This window comes from Lynx canadensis, chromosome D2 (assembly GCF_007474595.2).
Source record: "Lynx canadensis isolate LIC74 chromosome D2, mLynCan4.pri.v2, whole genome shotgun sequence".
NCBI classification, from domain to species: Eukaryota; Metazoa; Chordata; class Mammalia; order Carnivora; family Felidae; genus Lynx; species Lynx canadensis.
Window position 1 is genome coordinate 27,420,374 of NC_044313.2, and position 20,168 is coordinate 27,440,541.

At 42.9% G+C, this 20,168-nt stretch overlaps 1 protein-coding gene across 1 annotated transcript in view; it reads left to right on the top strand.

Moving 5' to 3' along the window:
- Window positions 1-793: 793 nt before the first annotated feature.
- FBXW4 (F-box and WD repeat domain containing 4) overlaps window positions 794-20,168 on the top strand; it is an 80,633-nt gene continuing 61,258 nt past the window's right edge. The window contains exons 1-2 of the mRNA XM_030334105.2: window positions 794-1,572; window positions 19,524-19,619. Of these exons, the coding sequence (XP_030189965.1) occupies window positions 851-1,572; window positions 19,524-19,619 (818 nt within the window). The 5' untranslated portion in view covers window positions 794-850. The remainder of the gene's footprint in view (window positions 1,573-19,523; window positions 19,620-20,168) is intronic.

Sequence of the window (20,168 nt, forward strand, 5' to 3'; positions counted from 1 at the left end):
TCTTGTTCTCCTAGAAGTCTTCAAAATCTGGTGTCTATTTCATACACCACACCTCAATTTGGACTAGCCACATTTTAAATGCCCAATAGCCACACGTGACTAGCGTGGGTCATGTCAGAGAATTTCTAGACTTTAGTTGGTTTTTCTTAGCTCTCCCTTCAGATTGGTGCCCTTGTGAATGGAATTCACCCACAAGAGTGGGTGGTGTGGGGGAAGGACTCCTGGGTGACCTTGGCAGAATCCACTTGCACTTTTGTGGTGACTAGTAAGAAGCCCTAGCTTTGCCATTTCCTGATAACATGGCTGGGGAGTTATGGACTCGGGATCTAAAATCCCAGCTCACTATCAGGACCCGGTTCCTACCCTGCAGGAGGACCAGGGCTAAGGAAAGTGCCAAGTTCCAGGGCTACGGTTTCACGGGGCAGGGGCAGTGGCAGGTGGCCTGTGGAAAGGAGGCGTCACTCAAGGAAGAGGATGGCTCCCAGGGAGGGGAGGCCACCCAAATGGATGCTTCTTGAGGGCAGAGGCTCCAAACAGGCAGATTCGTGGAAGGCGGAAGCTCTTCTTAGGGCCTTCGCTGGCCCTTGGAGGGCCTCACATGCTAGACGAGTGGATGCGTGTGCTTCCACCCAGCGCTCCCGGCGGCCAGGCCGATGGGGGAGGGGGTCTGCTCCCTGGGCCGGCCCGCACCCCGCAGCGGCTCCACGGGCCGCGGGTGTGAGGGGCGGGTCCAGGCCTCGGCCCGCGCCGCCCCCATGTGACCCGGTCCGACATGGTGTCGCCTCCTCCCGGGGCGGCTGCGGCGGCGGCTCCGGCTCGGCTCTGCGTCGGGCCGGGCCCGCGGCCGCTCATGGGCAGCCAGGGCCACCCGGGGCCGCCCGGGAACTGCGGGCCCGGCGAGGGCGAGGGCGGGGAGGCGAGGAAACTGCAGGAAGGGAGGGTCGCGAGGGGGAAGCGAAGGAAGGGGAAGGGGAAGGGAAAAGCGGGAGCGGGGCAAGGCGGAAGAGGAAGCGGGGCGGAAGGGAATCCGGGGCCGCAGAAGGCGAAGGAGGCAGCGGGGCTGGGGGCCGAGGCGGGAGCTAGCGCAGGCCCAGGGGAGGAAGGAGAGGGCTGCGGAAGCGTGGAGGAAAGGGAGAGAAGGATCGTACGCGGAGATGCGGGGAGCGCAGGGGCGGGGAAGGAGGCCAGAGGAAGAGGTGATGGCAAGAAGGAGGAATGGAGGGTCAGGCCTGGGCGGCGGGAGGACGCCAGGCCGGGGAGAGCACAGGGACGAGGGGGTCAGGCTTGGGGCTGCATCGCGGGGGCTGGGGCGGCGGGGGAGGCCATGGCGGCGGCGACCGAGGAGGAGGCGGCGGCCCGGGAGCCGGCCGGCCGCCCCGCTGCGGGGCCCGCGCTCTTGCGCCTGCCGGAGGAGCTGCTGCTGCTCATCTGCTCCTACCTGGACATGCGGGCCCTCGGCCGCCTGGCGCAGGTGTGCCGCTGGCTGCGGCGCTTCACCAGCTGCGACCTGCTCTGGCGCCGGATAGCCCGGGCCTCGCTCAACTCCGGCTTCACGCGGCTCGGCACCGACCTGTAAGCGCCCGCTCGCCCGCCCGCTCCCCGCCCCGGGCCGGCCGGCGTCCCGGGAAAGGGCGGGGCGCCGCGGCCTGGTCGGCCGGGGCTGTGTCGCACCCCGAACGCCGCCCGAGGCCCGGACCCGGCCTGTGCCCGGACCCCTCCCCAAGAGCCCCTCTCCTGTCGGAGGCCCCCATCCGAGAAGCCTCCCGTGAGCATCCCTCAGTCGGCACCCTCCCTGGGCGGCTTTTCACAATTAGCCCGTCTTAAGCACTGCCTTCAGCTAGTAATCGTGTCTTCCCTCGCAGAGGGTGACTGTCCTGGTTCCTCAGCTCCCCACGAGCCGGGCTGGCCTGAGGCTTCGCACGCCTCCTCTGGTCCAGGTGTAGGACCCATGTCCGCCATGTGGTCGGTCAGAACGTTTTTGTGGACGGACGTTCATCCGCTCACCCTCTTCTGAAGGTTGTTGGGCTGCAGGGCTCGGATGGAATCGAATGTGGAGAAAAGGGCTCAGACCTGAAAACGCCCCTGGTCCAAGTGTCACCCATAGTTTATGGCTTGATACAGGCAGAACACACAAAAAGGGGTGCCTGCTTATGGCAGGGGACTGGATTAGGTGTAGGTGGTATACGAAGGTTTGTTTGGTATTGCATTTTGACCTGTTTTGGGTGGGATCTGAGACCTGTGCGTGGAAAACTTTGAACCACCTGAGCTATTAAGTAGGAAGGGAAGAAAATATATAGCACTGGGTGAGTAAAAGCTTTCAGACTGCACCTAACTGCATCCAGTATGGGTTTCCAAAACGGTAATCATGAAACAGTATAACAACATTAAAGAAAGTTTTTAAAACATAAAGAGCTATAATACCACCACCTTAGACAACTACTCATGATTTAAAATGACTTTTCAGTTGCATAACCCCCCACCCATCCCTCAGTTGCTGTCTTACTGATCATGACAAAATAGGTGCATAATAAATGTTTGTGGACTCTACCAAAACGGAGATTAAAAACATTCCTCTAATATTAAACTTTCATGATGTGTCCAGCTTTTTGCTATTATAGATAATGAATAAAGCATTTTTGGGTGATAGCTTTACTGACATATGTTACATACCATACATATGTCGCTCAAGATTGGCTTCATGGATCAAAGGTTATGGTTTGTAAAATTGTACCAAGTTACAGCGGCACCAGCAAAGAAGGATTAACCAATTTCATGTGAAAATTTAAAAACTCTGCTATTTTAGTGGGCATACGATGGTGTCTCAAAGTTTTGTTGTTTTATGATTTTGCTTTTTTTTTTTTTAACCACTGACCCCAATAAATATTTTCCCATGTGTTTGTTTCACCTGTGAGATTGTACCTAGTCTTTGCCCATTTATTATTGGGGTCTTGATGTTTTTCTCATAAATTTGGAATCCTGTGGGTCGTAGATCCTAGGCTCTCATCTGTCATCTTTGATGCAAATATTTTCCCCAGTCCTTTTTACTTTACTATCTTTGTGTATAGAAGTTTTACACTTCAGTATATCAGAATCTTTCAGTCTTTTGTGATTTTTTTTTTCTTCTTTTACCCCAAAGCTGAGAAATTTACAATTTTTCCAAAGACCAGATAAATCATTTTGATATTCTGCTGGCTTTCTTATAATTTGATTTTTAAAAATAGTTAACACTTCCATCAATATCAGTTTTGTTTAGGGGCAAGGGTGAATTCAACTTTTTTTTTCCTCCCGAAACAACTGCCTAGTTGTTACTATACTTTTTGTTAAATAATTCTCCTTCCCTTTGTTTTAGAAAGCTTATGTTGCCAATTATTAAGTGTGTGTGTGTGTGTGTGTGTGTGTGTACATCTGAACTCCATTTTATTCCACAGATATATTTTTCCATCTCATACTATTGTAATATTGTTGCTTTTTGGTAGAGTCTCATATCTGTTAAGGTTATATTATCCTTGTTGGATTTTTAAAAACTTGTTTGTTTGTTTATTTATTTATTTTAAGAGAGAGAGAGAGAAAGAGCACTCAGGGCAGGGGCAGAGAGGGAGAGAGAATCCCTAGCAGGCTCCATGCTGTCAGCACAGAGCCTGATGTGGGGCTCAAACTTACCAACTGTGAGATCATGACCTGAGCTGAAATCAAGAGTCAGACACTTAACTGAAATAGCCACCCAGGCACCCCTCCTTGTTGGATTTTTTTTTTTTTTAATATGTGTCATGTCTCCACTCCCAGCCAACTCCCCAGCAAAAAAATTCTGTGCCTCTTCAAAAGTTTCTGTGGTTTTCAATGTAAAGTTCCTATATATCTATTGTTAAATTTATTCCTAAGTATTCTTAAATGTGTTATGCATTTTTTTTTTTTTTTTTTTTTTGGTGAATGTAGTCTCTTTTCCAGTATGTTTTCCAACTGGGTGTTATTAATGATGTATAAGATTACTATAATCTCTTGTAAATTTTGAACCTGATCATTTTGCTTAACTTTTATTCTAGTATGATTTTGTCTGGTTATCCAGTTGTCAAATTGGTTATCTAGTATGATGATAATGATTCTTTGGGATTTTTTGGCATGCGGTCTTGTAGCTTTGTTTCTTATAAGAAAAATTCTTTCGGCGCACCTGGGTGGCTCAGTCAGTTAAGCGTCCGCCTTTGGCTCAGATCATGATCTCACTGTTCGTAGGTTTGGGCCCTGTGTCAGGCTCTGTGCTGACAGCCTGGAGCCTGCTTCAGATTCTGTGTCTCCCTCTCTGCCCCTCCCCTTCTCTCTCTCTCTCTCTCTCTCTCTCTCTCAAAAATAAATAAACATTTAAAAATATTTAAAAAAAAAGAAGAATTCTTTCAAAAAAATTATCAGTTGACCTTTAAGGGAACCCAAGCCAGCTAAGGCAAAGCTTAGCTTTCTTTCCTTAGAGAGATTAAATGAATGAATGAAAGAATTGATGTTCAGTTTTCCTTCTTTTTCAAATGGTCTAAAGAGAGATTATGAGAATGAGTGTTCATTTGTAAGCACTAACAACAAAATGAAATGAGTTTGTAGTATAAATTGCTTTGAGACTGTCAAGTAATATGGCTTTATTATTTATTAGCCATGTGTGTTTTGATTTCTTGCCTGTGTCCTGGGATGAGGTATCTCCGACATTCTAGGGAAGTTGTTTTACCACAGACTTGATAAAGAGCAGGGTCACCGCTCGTGTTTTCTGAGTTGAGGGAAGAAGTTATGCGGGTTACAGCAGGTGGAGAGAATGTTTACCAGTGTGGTCTGTTTCTGGACAGCTGCAGAGGCGTGATAAGCCACCAAGAGAGGTGGTTGTCATCCCTGGAGGGAGACAGCACACAGCCCAGTCCTCGTAGGGCATCAGGGAGCCTGGGCCCAAAGTATAAAGAGACTATGGCTGCTTGGATAGTGGCAGGACTATAGTTGATGGTTTGGGCTAATTAACTGCAGACTGGACAGTGGGATATTTTTATGAGCACAACATGAAGCTTCATTTTCTCAAACGTTACACAAACTCACCGGCCTGAGTTTTATCATCTTTAAGAACAGGAATGGCCTACCCAGTAAAATGAGGCTTAAATGTACTCATGTGTAAGCACGAGCAGTGTTCGGCACACAGTAGGCACTCGAGAAATTGTCGTAAAATGGAACTTTTTACTTGCCTGGTTTCTCCTCTCATCAGTCTGTATATAGCAAAAGTGGAGATGGTTTGAATTGGCGGTGCTGCTTACAGACAGGAGGTGGGGGGAAACACACACACACACACACACACACACACACACACAGCTTAGTTTCTGTCACCTGTCCGGAATGTTTTTGGAAGCATGACAGCACAACCTGTGGGCCTAGGGTCTGCACTCCCTGCTGGAGAGCCTCTTGATGGTCAGAAACACAAACTGCTAAGGTTTACTGACCTTCCGGCCCAGGGCAAGTCCCATTCAGTTTGGCTGTTCCTAACCTGATCATAGCTTTGTTGAGTAAGATGAACTGCTTTGGTTCCTTGTGATTTGTTAATGGTCTTATACTTGTGCTTGAAGGCATTCTGGTCACTTTAAAACCACAAACAAATAATTTGCTTCCCTTTAGGCCTCTTGCCCAAACAGTGAACATGGGTAGGGATCCTGAGCTTTTTAAAAAAAAGTGAGCACAAAGACAGTTTGAGTCAGTCATCTGGTTTAAAATCAGTTTCGTTTGAAGGTTTTATGAAGCCTGGGGGAATAGAAAGATCTTCAATATAAAAATAAAGGAAATGTTTCATGTAGGAATCTTTTCAATTTTCCCTGAAGAGTAGGAGGAAAACTAACTTAGTTTAGTCTTCACGAACAAAACAGTGAAATTTAACCCTGTCAGTTTATAATGAAGGTTGAAAGCAAGAAGTAGACAGACTATATGACAGGTGGACGAGCAGAGGTACTGTCTGCAAGTTCGAATAGTGAAAATGTTAATGAGCCGAGAACAGAAAGAATAAAATATACCTGTGTATGTACATCTGTGGGGGTTTTAAAAATACTTTTGCCAATCTTAATTCCTCCCAAATTAAGTCCAGTATGTTTTCAAACTTGAATTTCATTTTAAATATCCTTTGAGCAATGCCTGGGTGCTCTCTTGCATTTGCTTGTGGTAGAATTGCCTAGAATGAACAATAGGTGTTTAGGAAGTGAGGCTCTGAGGCGTTTGCCCTGGCATGTATATTCATTCCTCAGCCAGGGTCTTGCAGGCTTGGAGCTCTTTGAGGCTGGGGAACGGGGTATCTATTTCAGTGATGATTAACGTCCAGAGTGGGGAGATGGACACAGATAAGCAGAGTGTGTTTGTTTGTTTTAAAATGATTGCACCTAAGAGCATTTTTTTGGCCCAGAAAGCATAAAGTTTCCTTTCCTAACTCTGACCTGGAGAAGGCATTGCTGCCTGGTTACATTTAAGGTCTAAACAGTGATTTTCAGAAAACAATTAGCAACTTAAAGTAGCTTAGGCTTTCTCCTTCACCTTTCTGCCTTGCCTAGGAAGGGGCGTCCCTTACTTGTTCTCTAGTTGACTGAAAAGTTTCATAGGTGGATGTATTTAACTGTAGTCGTTTTGAAAAGGCCTTATTTTTGATGGTTTTGTTGAGTCAATAAAAGTCGAGTTCAGTTTACGTGCTTTTAAAATAAATAAAACAATACACCTGTGGAAGCAGGCCTAGTACAGTTAGCATCTCCAAATGCAAACTGGAAGAATGGAAGGTCTTTTCCTCCAAGACCTTGAGAATATAGAGCTGCTTGTATCCTTTACAGTCTTGTAAAACTGGAATAGTAGGGGATGAATTTTCTAGCATTCAAGGCAGAAACACGGAGAAACCCAAAGTCTTCACCGTTTCTAAGATGAGCAATTCCTATTGGAATGCGATCTCAGAAAATATTTCAATACACCATACTTTGAATTTTCTGTGTCTGGTACCTTCACCTTAGGTAAAGGTTGTGAGCTGCTGAAATCAAACTGACAATGAGGTTACTGAGGAAGCGTACAGGTCTTTGAAAAAAAATATTTTGGAGTGTTTGGTGTAAAATTACCTTTGTGTGACAACCTTAACTCTGGGTTGACCCTGGCATTGGATTAGTTCTGTTTACGAGTCATAATGATAGAACGGGGAGTATTTAGGCAGACTCTTCTTAAGACCAGTACATTTTGAAAATTTAAGATGAGGTCAACTGTTTGAAAAAATGAGGACAAAGCCAAGTATTGAATTTTCAGTGAAAATTGGCATATCCTTCACTTTGATCCACAGGAACACATTTTTGCTAAGTTCCAGAATTTATCTCAGGTGCATCAACCATCAGGTGAGGTTGAGAATCCAAAGATTTGGTTGTCCTTTCTGTTCAGCAGTCTTGTTTAGATTTGAACAGGATTCAGATGGAACTCTGAAACAAGGTGGTTGTACTAATTAAGAATATGTTCATGAATCCTGAATCATGTGAACGTCTGAGCTGTATCTAAAGCGGAGGATGAGACTATCTGGAGAAAGAATTTACCTCTTGTTAGCGTTTAGCTGCCTTGTCTCAACTTTGAGTCAGTTCTTCATTATATCCAAACCATCCACATTGCCCTCCCTGGAAGTCTGGGCCACCCAATGGGCCTGCCCCTCTTTAGCCCACAATTAATTGCCAGTACATTCTTTCTTCTTCTCCTTCTTTTTTGGTATTTGACATGAGCTCAAATTGCTGAGAAAGGTGACAACTGTGAAATGAAGACAGGGCTTAGAGACACCTTAAAAAATACATGCAAAGGCCACTAAATGACAAGAGCAGACTGCCAGGCTCTTTCAAAACATCACCACGTCTGTTGACTTTCCATTCCTTGTCTGCAGCACAAAATTGGAGGTCAAAGAATCATAGGAGTTAGAGATGGAAAAGACATTTGGGGTCAGCCAGTTCATCCCTCCGCCTTCTTCTGCCCCTGATTCCAAATCATTCCTTACATTATATTTTCTCCTCCAGCTCTTGTACAGTTTTCACGGTCTTCACTCAACCCCGGCTGTCACCTTTGGGGAATGATGCTGGAGGCTCCATCCAGTTTCTCCTCGGCAGAGAGAGATATTACCTCTGCCCCCAGTTGACATTCATGAACTTCTTTGTTGGTGGTCTCAGCTGAGAGGCCGAAGACTAACTGGAAGTCTCTCTGCTGCCTGGTGTTGGGGCTTTTCTAACAGAACCGAAGCACATTTAGTGTGTGATGATGTTGGGGTAGGGCAAAAGGTCTGGGATACAGTGTAGTCATTGCTGAATTTGTTCCTAGACTTTTGTTTTGCAAGGCTCTTGACCTGAAAGGAGGGGCGTGTGTGTGTGTGTGTGTGTGTGTGTGTGTGTGTGTACAAGGCATGTGGTACTGGGGAGGTGAACAGAGACAAGGAAATTACACCGAATTGGAATTTGGTAAAAATCCAAACTTGGAAATTGGTAGGTTAAGCAAACAAATAAAGTATACTAGTCCTGTGAAGTAGAGAATTATTTCAAGAAAATGCCTGTTAGGGAAGAAACAGAGTGGTGGCTGACTGTAGAAGTTTCAGCTTATAGTCAAGTTGAGGGGATCAGATGGGTGGAGGCAAGTATTTTTGACTAGGGGACACTGTGGCGTTTGGGGTCTCGGCTTTAAGAAAGTAGAGAAAGAGAGGTCTTATGTTCACTGGCTGCATGGTTTGGCAGGGGGAATGGTCATTTTTAGAGGCAGCTTAGGAAGGTTACCCCCAGCTCCCCATCTTGTTCTAGCAGCTGTTGGGAGCAGTCCGAAGGGGGTATTATATTTCTTCTGGTAACTCTGCCAAGAATGAGAGGAAATCCACAATCTGTGGGCTTTTTTGGGGGGAATGGGGATGGGGTGGCAGGTGATGGGACAGGGAAATTAAATTGTTTTATAGTAAATATGTTGAGATACTTTTCCTGGAAAGCTTTTTCACCAAAAAGAATGGTATTTCCCCCTGTTCACTAGCTCGTAACGGGTTCTTTCCCTGCAGAGAAAGGGAAATAGTCCTCTTCCAGTACATCTTTTTCTTTCTTTCCTGTAGCTCCAGCTTTGACCTCCCATGTTGCTTTGAATTATTTTTTTTTAGGAAGTCCATAATTGAAAAGGTGGGTCGAGAGTCAGATACGGGTGCTGTGTGTGCATTAAGAGGGGCCTCTGTCTAGAAGTGAGTTACTAAAGAAGAACCTCTCATTTATCCATTATCTTGGCTGTAGTTTGACTTTATCATAATGGCCTAGAAACTAGAGATGTAAAAACTTGCTGGGTGGCGTCTGGTTCATGTTCTTTCCATCCCTTCATCCAGGCTGGAAGGGCACCAGGGATTTTCAAGCCTGGCTACTTGGGCTGGGAACCTGTTTTAGTGATTAATATGGAACACAGTTGCAAGATTAAAAACAATAAAAAACAACCCCGAGAAGCAGAGCAGTGTAATTATTCCTTACATTTCAGATGGAGAGCCCAGGGAAAAGTCATTCTCAAGGTATGAGAACAAAGTCCACTTGTGAAGCTGCTAGTGCCTAATTCATGACTCACTGAGAGGACGGCCTGTTCACAAAAAATAGTGGCATCTTTCTTGCTGTTGTTTTTTCTCAGAAACTGCTAGGTCAGCCTTTCTGAAAGTTGTGCTGCGGGATTCTTGAAAAACTGATTCTGTGATGAAATGAGTGCAGGAAATGCTGTGCTCCACATCCCTTCTCTTAGGGGTTCACAGTGCCCACTGGTAGATTAAAGGCACTGAGAAGTCCTGTGATAGAGAGACCTGTTTAATTTTGTTTCGGTCAGTGTTGTCTAAAGCGTCTTGATCATAAAATTTTCCTACCTGCTTAATATCTCTTAACATCTTGGAGAGCATACGTGGTCAAATACAGAACTTGACCAATAGTAGGAGGAAATGAATGTGAGTGTGAACACATTCCTAAATCCTCTGCTCAGGGTTATGAATTAGTGTTATGCCTAGTGCTTCTGAAACTTCTTTGGACAGCTTTGACATGTGGTACCACATTAAGGTAATTTATCTGCTCAAGTTCCTTCCTTCAAGCCTCTCTAGCATAAGAATTTGGGGGCTCTGGTTGCATTCCTGAAGGTGTGGTATATTATACATTTTACGAAGGGCCTTTGGAGCTAGAAGGTAGCATGTCCAGGCTCCTGAAAAGCTACGGGTATTGTTGAGAGTGTGACTTACCAAAGGGAGAATTGTACTTTTGAGAACTAACGTAAGCAATGCCTAAGCAGTATCTATCAGAATACCAATCACGCTAGGCCCAGGGTTCTCCCCTTTTGTGTCCAAGACATTTGTATGCTGTGAGAATTTTTGGTAGTACGTTAAAGGATTAAAAGGTAATTTTTTTCATAAAACAAGTTTTAGAAAGTTGAAAAACCTGTGCATTTACTTATTTACCATCTGGTGTGTTACTGTTTGAGTGAACTGTTTACTGCCCTGACCTTGTTTTCTTATATCCTTTGAGGTGAAGTTCATATACGTTCCTCCAAACACACAGTCTTCATCTTATTTGCAGCAGATGGGGTCATGGGCCACATTGTGGCTCAGTGGTTGGTCTGACAGCAATCTTCATGAAAGTGTGGATCTTTCGTTGAATGAAAGTGAATTCTATAAATTAAAGTTTGATAGCACAGTTATTCAGGGTTGCTGGTATACCACTGCTCTGCAGTGTGCTGGTTGGGATGTACCTTTAGAAGTGCTAAGAGGTTAAGACTTGATCTTGTAGAATTTATGACCGTATTGGCCAAACAAGACATACAGCTGAAAAAAGTTAACAGTGCCTCAGTTTAGGGTATTGGGGGTTCAGTCTGGGGGTTCACACGAGGGGGAGAGGACAGTTTCCAGGACTCAGGGAAGTAGAGGTGTAAGCTGGTGCCCAGAAGAAGGAGGCAAGCGTTTGGCAGGGACAAGGTAGGCTGGTGCCGGCAATATAGTAGAAGGTGTGGGTGTAGGAACGAAGGTAGAAGAGATGGACTTGGCTGGAGTTCACTTGCATGGTGTGGGACAATGGGAGGTGAGGTTGAATGAGTAAGGTGAGTTGACATTTGGAGGCCTTTCAAGGGACTGGTGGGGTCTGCTCTTTGCTTTCCTCGTGCATGGTCCCGTCCTCATTGTAGGGAACAATTTCACTCCACCCTGGGTGTTGGGGCTGTTCCCCTGTTTCCTGGCCAGAAGGGTAACCGATTTAATATGGTATAATGATTTTTCTTTGATTTTTTAAAAATCTTAATGATAGACCTCTGTTTTTGAGGCCATTGGAGGATTTAGTCTAACGCAAGTATAAATGAAGAGCTAGAAGTTTCTTGTCTTGGGCTGTTTAAATTCTTGTACACTGCCAGATGTACTACCACCCTTGCCCCCAGTGTTAGCGTGCTATCCTGGGTGTTACCATTTTAAAGGGACCCCTCAGGAGTCTTGGCAGTGGATTAACTGCCCCCTCCCCAGCTGTGATCTGTTGGCAAGACTGTAACAAGTGATGTTTGTACAACCAAAGATGATATACTGTGGCTTAAGAAAAATAAAGTGGACTATGTTTTTAGAAAGAAAGAAAAAGAGAAAGAAAGAAGGAAAGAAAGAAAGAGAAAGAAAGACAGACAGACTTGTATATTAAAGCCAAATTCTTAGTATTGGTAGAAGAACTTGTAGGTATAGGCAATACAGCAGGCAAAAAATCTTCCTGGAAAGCAAAATCAAATAAATCAAGAGACAGTGTTAAAAGTGCAAGCCCCGAGCATCATTTTGCACAGCTCTGTCTCCCCTCCTGAGCCCAGTGCACCCCGAGATGGCCTTGCTCTACATTTGTGGACAGGTCCCCTTCTCTCCCCAATTCCCAAATCAGCAGGTAGTTGTGCTTACGGAAGCCGTGCCAGTCATGAGGGCCGCAGCATCCGTGGCGTCTCAAAGGGAACCAAACTACAGGATGGGGCAGGGAGGGAAACTGAGTTGTGATCCAGGAGTTTACTGATCGTGCAGGTTTAAGACCTCTCTGATATCCCCACACTTCCCCCTCCCTCACCCCAAGGCATTTTTATTCAGACTAGGTTTATTTATTTGCTTTGAGTTTGGGGTGTGAAGGAGGAGAGGTGAGATGAAAGTGGACTCCAGATAACTGCCTAGATTAATTTCTGTCCCTCTGGACTCAACTTGTTGCCAAGATTTTAAGGGTCCTGATAGCTTACCATGGGTGCGTGTTGTGTTGTTTTTGTTTAAAATAGGTCATGCGCCCAGGAATGCAGTCAAACTATAATGGTGCCTGCCGGAAAGCTGAGAGGGAGGGGGCACAAGTGGGAAATGAGCCTGAGGCAAGAGAAGGAGGGCTGGGAAAATGGAAGTTCCACCAGGCCCACAGCCCGGTTAGAGATTCCCCTGAGTGTTAACAGCCCCGTGAGAGGTTTATTTACAGGGCACTAATCGTTTTGCGGGAGCACCCCCACTTTACACTAGCAAGTGTGTTGGAGAAACTGCCAACCAGAGAGCATTTCAAAGAGGGGAACAAGGGTCCTTCTAGAATTCCAAGGGGCACCTGCTCTTGTCTTCTCAGGCACATCTGCTGCCTAGTTCCGCCGACCCCTTTGACTGGACTGTGACAGGTCCCACAGGGAGGGAGGGGTACCTGTTTTCAGAGGAAGATTTTTTTTATTCCTTCTGATTTCTCAGGTGCTAATAAGAATATACATATGATCCTGCCACCAGCTAGGGAAACTAACCATCAAAGATGATTGAATGGACAAAAGGGTTGAAAAAGCTGAGTTGTTAAGCGGCTTTCAACAAAGTGGTACTATTTCTCAAGTCAAAGCCAAAAGGAGTGGCTTAAAAAAGTCAAAATTTGATTTGAAGGGCCAGAGCCAAGTACTGTGATTATGGCTTTCGTTGTGGGAGAGGACATCTGCACCTGCCGTTTGGCAGCAGCTTCTAAAGTTCAACTTTGAAAGTTTCTTGCTGCTGTGATCAGGCCCCCAGGGCAGTGCTTTGACCCTTAGTAAAGTGTCACTAAATGGTAGTTAAGTGACTAGAGAGAGAAGTGTTGTCCTTAACCCAGTTCAGGAAATATATTGATTCTTTCCTCCTTGCCTCCTTCCTGCTATGATCCAGAATATTCAATTTTTGGTTTCACTTCCACGTATTAAATTAGACCTAACTCAAGAGGAGAGGTTAACTACAAAGGACGTCTTCTTTTATATCTGGGAGGGATTTGCAGATAAGATTTGACAGGGAATCTAATCTTTCTCGTTAAGAGTTAAGTTCTTTTGGTCCATCCTATTAACTGTCTTTTACTTTCCTTAGTTCTTCATCCACCTGGTGGTGTGGGTTTCTCTCTAGCAATGTGAAACCAGGGACTGAATTCACCCAATGGACAAATTCAGTAATACATTTTAGCTTTAACGTGTGTATACCCAAACCCTAATCATTCAGCCTGAAAGAGGACTAATGTTTGATATTAGAACAATTTCTAATAGTTGTAATTAAATTATTTAGAAGAAAAATAAATGATTATTGAATTAGCTTCAGGGAAGACACCATTAATCGATATTAACTACTACATATACTTATATTTAAAGAATTGACCAACTGTACTTTGTTTTAGTTGTCATTTTAAAACCACAATTGTAAAAAAAATAAATAAAACAACAATTGTAAGAAATACTATCCTCATTTCTTGGGGGAAGATATTGACCATTAGAGAAGTTAGGTAACCAGAATTTTATAATTAGTAACAGGCAGAACTGGGATTTAGATCTTAGTTTCCTAAGTGTGCCTTTTGAGCTTTTCCCACAACTTCATTTATTCTACTCTTTAGTTAAAGGTAAATTGAGAGACCTAACTATCAACAATTATGTGAGAGACAGATACAGAAATATATTATGTGATATATATATATATATATATATATATATATATCTCCAAAGTACCATCTATTTACCTCTTCTGACATGTTGTTTATAGAGACATAATTTTCTGTAGTGTCTCTTCACCTCTACCTTTATAAATTTGACTTAGCTTTAAAATTACCATTGCTTGCTATAGTCATTTCCAAAATGTTTTGCAGTCCCCACATTTGTCATTTCTAGTGGCAATATATTCCATTGCATTAGTATACTGGTCTCCCCCACAGACAAACATTTGGGCTATTTCCAGGTTTTAGCTCAAATATATAGCCACAACTATAAATATCTTTGTAAAAATATATTTTTCTTTTGAGTTATTTCTTTGTGATTTAGTGCTCAAAGTGGGAATGCTGGGTCAGAAGCTGTCATTTAACAATTTTTCTCGACAGAATTCCTTTCTGAAAGACTGTACCAGTGTGCTACTAGCAATATATAACCAAACCCAAACCTTTCTATGAAACCAAAGCCAGTTTCTGTTTTTTCCACGTAATAATAAATGTGCAGTGGCACTTTAATAATTAGTTTAATATGCATATATGTGTTAATGTTGTGGGATGTTTCCCCAGTGTTTCGTCACATGGACACCATGTGATTGTTCTTACCTGCTGTTGGGTATGGATGACAGGGTATTAGAGACAGGATGTAATTCCAGTAAATCTCTATCTGCCCCTTAAAAGTTTTAGAGGTACAACTTGTACCTATAGTATTAATTGTTAATATTCCCATTCTCTGTTGTTTTCATTTTAAACTCTTTAACCTTCTGCTCAGCATGTATGTATGTATGTATGTATTTATTTTTTAACATTTATTCATTTTTGAGAGACAGAGAGACAGAGCATGAGTGGGGGAGGGGCAGAGAGAGAACGGGGGAGACAGAATCCGAAGCAGGCTCCGGGTTCTGAACTGTTGGTACAGAGCCTGACGCCGGGCTTGAACTCACGAACTGCCAGATCATGACCTGAGCTGAAGTCGGATGCTTAACTAACTGAGCCACCCAGGCACCCCAGTGTTTATTTTTTTAAGTTTATTTATTTATTTTGAGAGAAGGAGGGAGGGAGGGAGAGAGAGAGAGAGAGAGAGAAAAGAGAGAGAGAAAGAGAATGTGCGCGAGGGAGGGGCAGAGAGAGGGAGAGAGAGAATCCCAAGCAGGCTCTGGGCTGTCAGACGCTCACAAATGATGAGATCATGACCTGAGCCAAAATCAAGAGTCAGACGCTTAACCCACTGAGCCACCCAGGTGCCCCACTTGGGATAGTATTTAAAATTTAAACACTTTAGGGGAGCCTGGGTGACCCAGTTAGTTAAGCTTCCAAGTTCGCTCAGGTCATGATGTCACAGTTCGTGGGTTCAAGCCCCTCATCATGAGGCTCTGAGCTGACATCTGAGAGCCTGGAGCCTGCTTTGGATTCTCTCTCTCTCTCTCTCTCTCTCTCTCTCTCTCTCTCTGCCCCTCCTCTGTTCACTCTCTGTCTCTCTCTCAAAAAATAATAAGTAAATAATAAAATAAGTAAATACAAATAAAATTTAAACACTTTAAAATCTTCCAGTTAAAAAACTTTTATTATTTTTTATTAAATTTTTTTTTTAATGTTTATTCTTGAGAGAGAGAGAGAGAGAGTGCGTGAGCAAGGGAGGGGCAGAGAGAGAGACACACACACAGAATCCGAAGCAGGCTTCAGACTCTGAGCTGTCAGCACAGAGCCTGATGTGGGGCTGGAACCCATGAATGGTGAGATCATGACCTGAGCCAAAGTTGGAAGTTTAACCGACTGAAACACCCAGGAGCCCTGAAAAGCTATTTTAAATTCACTTTCATTTTTCAAGGATTTATTATATTATTTATGAGATGTAAGAATCTAAATCAGTTTTTTTAATCTATTGATTTCCAGTTTTATCACCAGCATTATTATTTTAATGGGTATTTTCTTATTCACCAAAATATTACATTGTAGAAAAATTGGAAAATATGTAAAAACGCAAAGAAAATAAAACACCCAAAGTTGGCTACCCACAGTTAACTATTTTAGAGTATATACTTCCCATGTTCTTTCTAGGCATGTATATTCCTCCTCCTTCTTTCTCATAAGGTTGGGAACATGGTATACAAACCCAATAGCACTGATGAAGTAGAGATTTCTTTCCTTACTTTAAAACTTTACTTTGGTTGTTATATATTGATTTATATCAGTTTGGGTCATTTCTGGCTTTCTGTATTTAAATTGCAGTATCAGCCAGTTTGCTTATTGCTTATTTCCAATGTCGTCTTTTTTTTTCTCCCCGACGTCTTCTAATTGGATAGAATACAGGAAGTACAATTGCTTTATCAACAAATGCTTATTGATACTTACTATGCATAAAGCATTAGGTAAATGAAAACAGTTCCTGGCACATCATAAACACCACATTTATTGTTTGTTAAATAAATTATCTTTGGAATTAGGATCCAGAGAGACTGAAACATTCTAAATCATTTTTTAAGTAGTGTTCAATAGGATTAACTAAACTGTATTTACTATGTTGAAAGATTTTCCATAGCAAGGTCTGAAATAAAAATATCGGGGCACCTGGGTGGCTCAGTAGTTTGGGCGTCTGACTCTTGGTTTGGGCTCAGGTCATGGTCTCACAGTTCCTCTGTTCGAGCCCCATGTTGGGCTCTACGCTGGCAGCGTGGAGCCTGCTTGGGGTTCTCACACCTAAATAGAGATATAAGGACATTTATAACAGCAGTATTTATAATAGCTAAAGTCTGGAAGCCCTTTAAATGTGAATCAGTAAAGGACTGGTCAAATGATGATTGAGTTACACAATAGAATTCTATGCAGCTGTTAAAGAGAATGAGATGGATCTTAATGTATTGATATGGAATGCTTCCTGAGATATATTATTAAGAAAGCAACGAGTAAAATAGTGTACTATTTTTTTAAATTAAAAACTGGGTATATGTATAAATACATACCGATATAAATGCATCTACAGTAACTATCAGTCTATTGGCATTTTTTTTTACCCTGTGGATGTATCATTTTGTTAATCAAAAACAATTAGTTTATACAAATGAACAAATGAGATGAGATCAGGAGGTAGATAGAGTATCATTTATCCAGAAACGGATTAGGTATCTTCTCTTTCTGCCTACCAAAATTATCCTTTTTAATCTGTATTTGTCATAATCTTGTAAGCAGGACTTCACGGCTGCCTTTTGGTAAAGGGTAGTCAGTGTGAAGGCATAGCAGAGACGGGAGGAAATGCATGTTTCTCTCTTCTTTTCTCCATAGACCTGGTAGTTACCACTCCGTGTCCCAAGCAGTGTACCCTGTACTGTCCAGTGGAGCAGGCCAAGGAAACACAGGGGAGCTGTGGGGGCCTAAAATGAAATTTTCTTTTAAAAAAATGCTTGTTTGTTTAGAGAGTGAGGGAGGGGCAGAAAGAGAGAGAGAGAGAGTCCCAAACAGGCTGCATGCTGCCAGTGCAGAGCCCCACATAGGGCTTGATCCCACGAACCATGAGATCATGACCTGAACTGAAATCAAGAGTCAGACACTTAAGCGACTGAGCTACCCAGGCGCCCCCTAAAATGAAATTTTCAAATTCTTGCCCACAATTTCAGAATTCTGTCCCAAAGTGTACTTTCAGAGTGGCTTTGAGCTCTTCTCCCTACCCCCTACCACTCCAACCCAGTCACAGATGACACCATTCCTACGCTAGTGTGCTCTCGTATTCCTTACTGCTCTATTTTCCTCACCCAGAAAGTACTACTGACACCTCCAACATTTTCTTAAATGAAAAATTTAAAATAGCAAAGTTGAATGAATTATTCCACAGACACTTATATGCCCACGACCTAGATTCTACAATGAACATTTTAGCTTATTTGTGTTATGCATTTCAAAGTGAGTTGCAGATATCAGTACATTCCACCTGTAAACACTACAGTATGCATGCATACAATTGACTGGTATATATATTAGTTTATGGGTTTATATACAGGGGCTCCTGGGTGGCTCAGTCAGTCAAGCGTTTGACTTCGGGTCAGGTCATGGTCTCATGTTTCGTAAGTTCAAGTTCCACATCGGGCTCCATGCTGACAGTGCAGAGCGTGACGGTGCGGAGCCTGCTTGGATTCTCTCTTTTCCTCTCTCTCTGCCACTCCCCTGTTCACGTGCTCTCTTTCTCTCTCTCTCAAAATAAATAAACTTAATATTATATACAGCAAAATGCTCAAACTTTAATCTTAAGTGTATCACTTGGGGCATTTTTTTTTCCATTTGATGCATTTTTCGACAAATGCATATACACGTGTGTAACCCAAATCCCTTTAAGATTTAGATACAGAATGTTGCTCCAGAAAGTTTCTACATGTTTCTTCCCAGTCAGTCGCCTTCCCAGTGGTCGGGTTCCCAGTGGCAATCACTATTCTGATTCTTCCACCATAGATTAGTTATCCTTCTCAATAATGCTTCACAATATCCTTCACATAATAATAATCCTTCTCAATATCCTTCACATAAATGGAATCATACAACATGAACTCTTTTGTGTAAGGTTGCTTTCATTCAGCTTTTGAGATTCACCCACATTACTGTGTATATCAATAGTACTTTCCTTTTTATTGCTGAGTAGCATTCCATTGTATGAATATACATCATGGGGTGTTTGGCCATTCTTCTGATGGCTGCCTGGGCTGTTTTCAACTTTGGGCTCTTACTACTAAAGTTCCTGTGAACATTCTTGTGCAAGTCTTTTTGTGGGTGTATGCTTTCTCCTGGGTATTTGCTAGGTCATAGAGTAGGTATATGTTTGGATTTATAATAAACTGTCAGACATTTTTCCATGATGGCTCTACCATTTTGCTTTGCCACCAAGATTGTAGGAGAGTTCCTTACTGGCCTTCAAAAAATATATATGCATATATATATATTTATGTGTGTGTGTGTATAATTATATATACATATATAAATGCATATACAATATATACATATACATATGTATACAGTTATACATATGTATTTATAATTTCTTAGTATTTTCTGGATATAAACCCTTTGTCAGATATATATTTTGTGAACACTTTCCCCCAAAATGTGGTGTGTATATTCATTGTGGTAAGCAAAAATTTTAAATTTTGATAAAGTCTCATTCATTAGAGTTTTCTTGTATGCTATTGCTTTCTGTGTCTTAAGAGACCTTTTCCCAGGCCCCAAGTTGCAGAAATATCTTGATATATTTTCCTCTATCAGCTTTATAGTTTTAGATTTCATGTTTAAATCTATTTTGAATTAATTTTTCTGTATGGTGTGAGGTAGGAGTCAGAGTTTACTTTTTTCCTTATGGATAGCCAGTAGTTCCAGCACTGTTATCCTTTCTCCATTAGATCGCTTTGGCATCACTATAGACACTGTAAAGGACAGGCTTTTCACCTTGGCTTTCTTGGTTATCCCAGTGTGGAGAGAGAAAAGTTAATCCTTTCTCATGTCCTAACCCTGTCACTTATATCTAGATGTATTCCAGATACTCCCAAGTTCTACCTCATAAGCCTATGGAATTTTCTCTGGTTGGCAATGAGTTGTAGTGACTGGATTATCTGTTCTGTCTGCACACAGGATGGCCAATGTCCCAGTGAAGGAACGGGTGAAGGTGTCTCAGAACTGGAGGTTGGGGCGCTGCCGAGAGGGGATTCTGCTGAAGTGGAGATGCAGGTAAGTAGCCTCTTGATTCTTTTTTTTTTTTTTAATTTAATGTTTATTCATGTTTAAAAGAGAGAGCGTGAGTGGGGGAAGGGCGGGGGGGGCGGGGACAGAGGATCCAAAGTGGGCTCTGCGCTGACAGCAGAGAGCCTGATGCAGGGCTCGAACTCATGACCTGTGAGATCATGACCTGAGCCAAAGTCGGATGCTCAACCGAGTGAGCCACCCAGGTACTCCTTGACTCTTTCAGAGCTACCTGGGACAGAAAAGCATGCTGGGAAGTAAAATATCTGGTCTTAGCTAGAGTGTAAATGTGCCTGTCTTGGGTGGTGTGGCACTGGTGATCCTTTAAACATCACAAAGCAGGCATCAGAGGGACAATTTTTTTCACATTGGTAAAAATTGCCATCAAATGTGCTTTATTTAAACAAATTCCACACGTTTATGATTATAAAAATAACAAATGTTTATTGTAGAGATTTGAAAAAATAGAAAAGTTTAAAGAAGAAAATAAAACTTACATATAATGCAACCACTCAGAGGTAACCCCTATTAACTTAC